The following is a 5,353-nucleotide window of genomic DNA, read 5'->3' on the forward strand; positions in this document are numbered from 1 at the left end:
AGATTTAAAACGCATTTTCATTTTAAATTTACCGCTGATTTTTATGTATTGTACGCAGGGTGTTATATCATATGTTCATTGTTCGCAAAATTTTTGATTTATGGATTTTAATATTTGCACACATACGCTGTGAGTCGTACCGATAAAATATGCACTGGATAATATGATTTGAATTTTAGAAGTGAAATGTTCGTTTTTACTTTCAGAAAAGAATGATTTGTTGTTTAAGTGACATTTCTATGTGTAAAATACATTCAAAAATTCAATTTATATGAGTTTCCATATAAAAAGATGTTTTTGACTATAATCGTAATTGCGGTTTCCGGATCTTGTTCTTTTCACCCGCCGAATTCAAAAAAATTTTGTATCAGGAGAACACATTTAACATTTCAATAAATATGTAATACACTTGATGAAACCATAAAAAGTACCATCCATAATAAAATACGAGATCATATAGTAATTACCATTGAAGACGGAAAAGTGATGAAAGTCTTTTGTCGGCAACATACGGAGTCTGAATTGAGACGTCAAAGGAACATTTGTACATTTCAGAATTTCCGAAAACCATTTTGCAGAAACTGATTTCAACGAACAAAGCGGATACACAAATTGAGTGTTTGATTTGAAGCATACAAATAATTGTTTCTACTACACGATTAAAGGCTATTTCCATGCACCAGATAGAAATCTTATAAGCGTGTAACAGAACGATAATAACAATAGTTCCGAAAATGAATTTAGGTGAATCGTTGACTTCACCATATATACCGAATTGCGAAGTCAACCCACCCGAAAATTAATTTATTGGTGGTGTTTGCATAGCAGAAAAAGTAACAAAAGAACGGTACGCGTGCCACCACTTTTTCCTCCGTACACTATAGGTCGTACACACAACTTTAGAATTGTTCTCTGCTGTTTTTCTTACGCGCATCGATTTAGTCCATTTGAATGGTGTTTTCTTCAGCAATGAGTTGTTTCCTGAACGCTGGTTGCCTTTCGGGCCAATTATTGTTATTATTTGTTATACGCAAATAAAACCAACCAACATACAAACAAACGTGTAACTTCGTCGAGAGTAAATATTTTCAAAGTCGAGAATCAGACAATGAGTGATAATAACAGTGTATCATTGACATTTTAATGCAATTTATTATCAAATGTTTTCTATTTATAAGGTTACTGTTATATTCGTCACAACTTTTGTTCTTCGTCTTCGCCGATCTTTAATTGGATTTATATTGATTTTTCTTCTTAATTGTCATGTTATTATCATGATTACATTATATAAGAGAACAATCTCACACCTTCAATTTACATTTCTTGTCGGATTTAGCTGGAATTAATCCTGATTCCAGTACACAATATTCACAATTTTCCTGATATACTTATATTTGAACATATTACGAAGGTCATACAAATATGCACGTATAATCGAACAAAGGTCAACTTCGTGTGTCGAATGTAATTACGAATGTCTAAGAAATTTTTCTCTCCCATATTCCCTCAATATCATCTTTTGCATTGGAACAAATCTGACCCATCCCTTTAATATTTAACATTTTATATTTTTCATCTTTCATTTTTGTACATTTTATTGATTGCTCAAATTGCTCGATACCGCATAACATAAATTGATTTACGTTACAATAAAGCATATCGTTTAAAATAAGGTTTCTTCGAAAAAAATGATAATTGATTCAGATTTGAAATGATGCAAGAATCCATGAAGCGTCATAAAGTAAAAATACCGATAATTAGAAACCCAATTGTAAAAACAGTTGCAGTTTATAAAAAATACTAGGTCATGAAGTGTGATAAATGCGATTGATTTGCGCGTCAGATGCAAAATAAATTGAATAGAATCGCAAGTTCGAAACGGAAATTCATTGGATGTGAGCAGGTATTACTTTTCCGCACACACCTAGTGTGTAAGGTAAAGTATTGGAATCGGTCGAAAAATTAACACCCTCAGAAAACATGTTTTCTGGGTGCTTTAGGAGCAACGGAACACGAATCTAGCGTTTTTTCGATGTCCGAATGTATGTGCGTGGTACCCTGTATCCTGTACGCTGTACGCAAAAACTTGTTAACACGATAACTTTCAAACCAGAAAAATAATTCAAAATCTGACTTCACAGGATGATTGGGGGTGCTGAGGAACAGAAACCATTAGATTTTGAGCGACTTTGGTTGAAAGAGTGACGTGTCATGTCTGGTGTGATGCCCATGGGCACAGGTTATTTTTATCACACAAAAATAACATTTCGAGAGTTTGAAGAGATTTAAATGCATATTAGGGGTACCTCCCGCACAACATTTTGGATTTTTTGCTCAAAAACGAAAATTTTGTATGGAAGGTACCACTCAATTGTATTGAAATTTCTTCAAACGTTCAGAATGTTAGCTTTTTGTGAAAAAAATAACCTCTGCAAAGTTTCACGTCGTTACGATATCATACAGGCATTTAAAAGTCTATCAAAAATTATTCGTATCGCAAAACTTATATCAGATTCAGTTTTCTCATGAATTCATATTTACGGTAAAAGATACGTAATAAATGCATGTTGTGGATCACAGAGCGGAAAAGTTCATCTTACGGATGTAAGACATTTTTTTTTTAATTTCACTATATATTCTATAGAATCAGTGACAGAATCGATTTCGTTAATGGAGGGAGTAAGATCATTAAAAACGGCCATAAAACGAATATAATGAACAAAAGAACATCAAGTTTTGCGATAAATTCTTTTATAATAGTAAAATGAACACATTTGTTTTCAGCATATTGCATTCTAGTATCAATCGATTGCACACGCAGAACTAGCTTCGTCATAGGACGAAAGTGTTATTAATATTTAAATTTTTATACCAATTCTGCGAAACCTAGAAAAGTTTAAAGTCTATTGAATTTCATATTTAATGGATTTAATCTCACAAGATATTTATTTGTTAATAAACCGGAAAAAGAACTTTTCATCGCAAGAAGCTCAAAAATTCATATGCGTATATAAAACAGATGAAGAGATTATTTTATTGTTAGAAGATGCACAAATCATAAGAAAAGAACTGCATCCTGTTCTTTTTGTCGTTGTTATATTATCATCCTCTTTTTTTTAAATCTTTGAAAACCCTGATAAGAACAGTCTGCCAATTGTTTCAAAAATATAGTTAGATAGATAGTTTTAGTTACTCATCTGCGTGAATTCAGTTTTCGGGCAGGTTAAGTTCAATTAATAAAAAATATATAGAAACAATTTTTCTTCAAATTGATATTATCAAAAAAACTAGTATAAACATAGACATGTATTAAATACTTGTGGTTTGATGTTTTGCGACTTCGTTTCATGTAGAGAGATTTTAAGACACATGTTTCATTTCAAATAAACACACACAAAACATTTATGTGCGTTTCGCGATTATATAAATGACGAAAATACCGCACATATTATATATGTAGAGATGTGGCCCGATTTTTTTTGAATGCTTTTTATCGATCTCCCTAAAAATTCATGCTCGTTTTTGCAAGTCTTTAAAACGAATATATACATGCGTAAATTGATTTTTCTGTTGAGTTTAGCTCTGAGTGTAGATACTGCCGTAAAATATTCGTGCATGAAATTAAAGATGACAATTTTGCTTGAATCTTTGAATCTCAAAGAAAAAGTCAATTTGCAAATAGATCAAAGCGTATCAAATACCGACGGTCAGATTTATAGCAAAACTTGATAGAATTCACTTTATTTACTTACTTTGTTTACGTTTTCTGGCTACAGGTTTTGAACGCATTATTTACCACAAATCTTCTGAACAAAATTTTATTGAGCTTCTTAACAGTTCATTATAAGCTTGTAAATCGAAAGATTGAGCTTCGGAACAAATAAATCGTCAAAAAAATTGATTGTCTTTGAAAATAAAAAAATGTCTCGATGAATTTACTATCTGCACAACCACTTAAATCATTTCAACTACAAAAAAACTATATAGTTCAAATAACATGTTTCACTCAAAGACGTGCTGTGCTGTTGACTTAACGTAAGTAATTCTTGCTGTTTATTTTGATTTCAAATGCAAAAGCGCGTAAAATCACGACCGCCAAACGCAGTTACTTTGCTGTCACTATCGTTCAGTATCCACCGAACGAATAAAAACCAATTTCATATTTAATACTTTCGAATAAAAAAAAGAAAAATAACAACAGCACATTTGACGTGAGGAACATTAGCGTGTGTGTATGGTGCCGTTTGTCCCCACTTCATTATGTATTTGCACAGTCACACACAACAGAAGCACGCGAGAAAAATACACGTCGAATAATCATCCACTAAAAAAAGAAGCAGATAAAACAACAAAACACTCGCTATGCCCTCACATAACAGAGCATACAACGCAAGACACCAAGATATACGCCGCACATTTATGCAGAGCGGCGGACGAACAAAATGAAGAACACCAAACGAAAAAGAAAATCATTTAATACACACGATAAAATATCGCTTGTCTTGAATACATCCATTCATTCTAGCGCAGCGGCCAAAACACATCAGCACATGTTTATATAAAACATACCACTACTAGCGGCGTCCAGATCGAAGTCGTAATGCACAAACAATTAAGAATCAACACTACGATATGCGACTTACAAATCCGCAATAACATACTGTTATCTCCTTATTTCTCAAGCAGCACGTAGCAGGTAAATTATATCATTTTGATGATAGCAATATATATATATATTTATCAATTTTTGAGTCGAGTTTTTGTGTTGACTTAGCCAACATGGATATATGTAATTCGGTCTGGTTGACAAGTACTATATAAAGGAAAAATCGATACCATAGTATGTATTGCATTTCGATATTTAATTTTTTGATTTGCCTTGAATTCGGTTCCAGAAACTTGTTGACTCTCCACCATATTATTGTTCAATGTTTGTTCAAAGAGTGCAAAATTCATTCTTTTGTCATTCCATAAAGAATCTAGAACAAAAATTTATCACATGTGGAATTTTGTAGCAAGAAAAAACTGTCTAAAAATAATCGAATAATGTATCTGTTAGACATGAATATTTGTTTTCGTGAACTGCCGCCATTTCTAAGAAACAATAGTTATAGCCGACGAGCCGATGCACTAAAAATGAAAATGTGCGCAATTCTATATCTTGCAAAACGCCTCAATTGAGTTGAACTCTCTTGTGAATATCTCTTCGTTCACGTATTATACAGTTGTAATACAAATACATTGAATTCTATTTTAAGGAAAAACCTTGGCACTGTACTTGTACAGTACGCTGAAAATGAAACCAAATGCAAATATTCTGAGAGTTGTTTGGTTTTGATCAATGTTTTTGCAC

General features: G+C 32.4%; 1 protein-coding gene across 1 annotated transcript in view; it reads right to left on the reverse strand.

Annotated features, from left to right (window-relative positions):
* LOC116348136 (histone-lysine N-methyltransferase PRDM16-like) overlaps nucleotides 1–4,114 on the reverse strand; it is a 70,687-nt gene extending 66,573 nt beyond the window's left edge. Inside the window, exon 1 of the mRNA XM_031779018.1 lies at nucleotides 3,753–4,114. Within this exon, the coding sequence (XP_031634878.1) occupies nucleotides 3,753–3,789 (37 nt within the window). The 5' untranslated portion in view covers nucleotides 3,790–4,114. The remainder of the gene's footprint in view (nucleotides 1–3,752) is intronic.
* Between the last annotated feature and the right edge of the window lie 1,239 nt (nucleotides 4,115–5,353).

The sequence above is a fragment of the Contarinia nasturtii genome, unplaced genomic scaffold, assembly GCF_009176525.2.
Source record: "Contarinia nasturtii isolate CC-2019 unplaced genomic scaffold, AAFC_CNas_1.1 Cnas_scaffold_2291, whole genome shotgun sequence".
NCBI lineage: Eukaryota > Metazoa > Arthropoda > Insecta > Diptera > Cecidomyiidae > Contarinia > Contarinia nasturtii.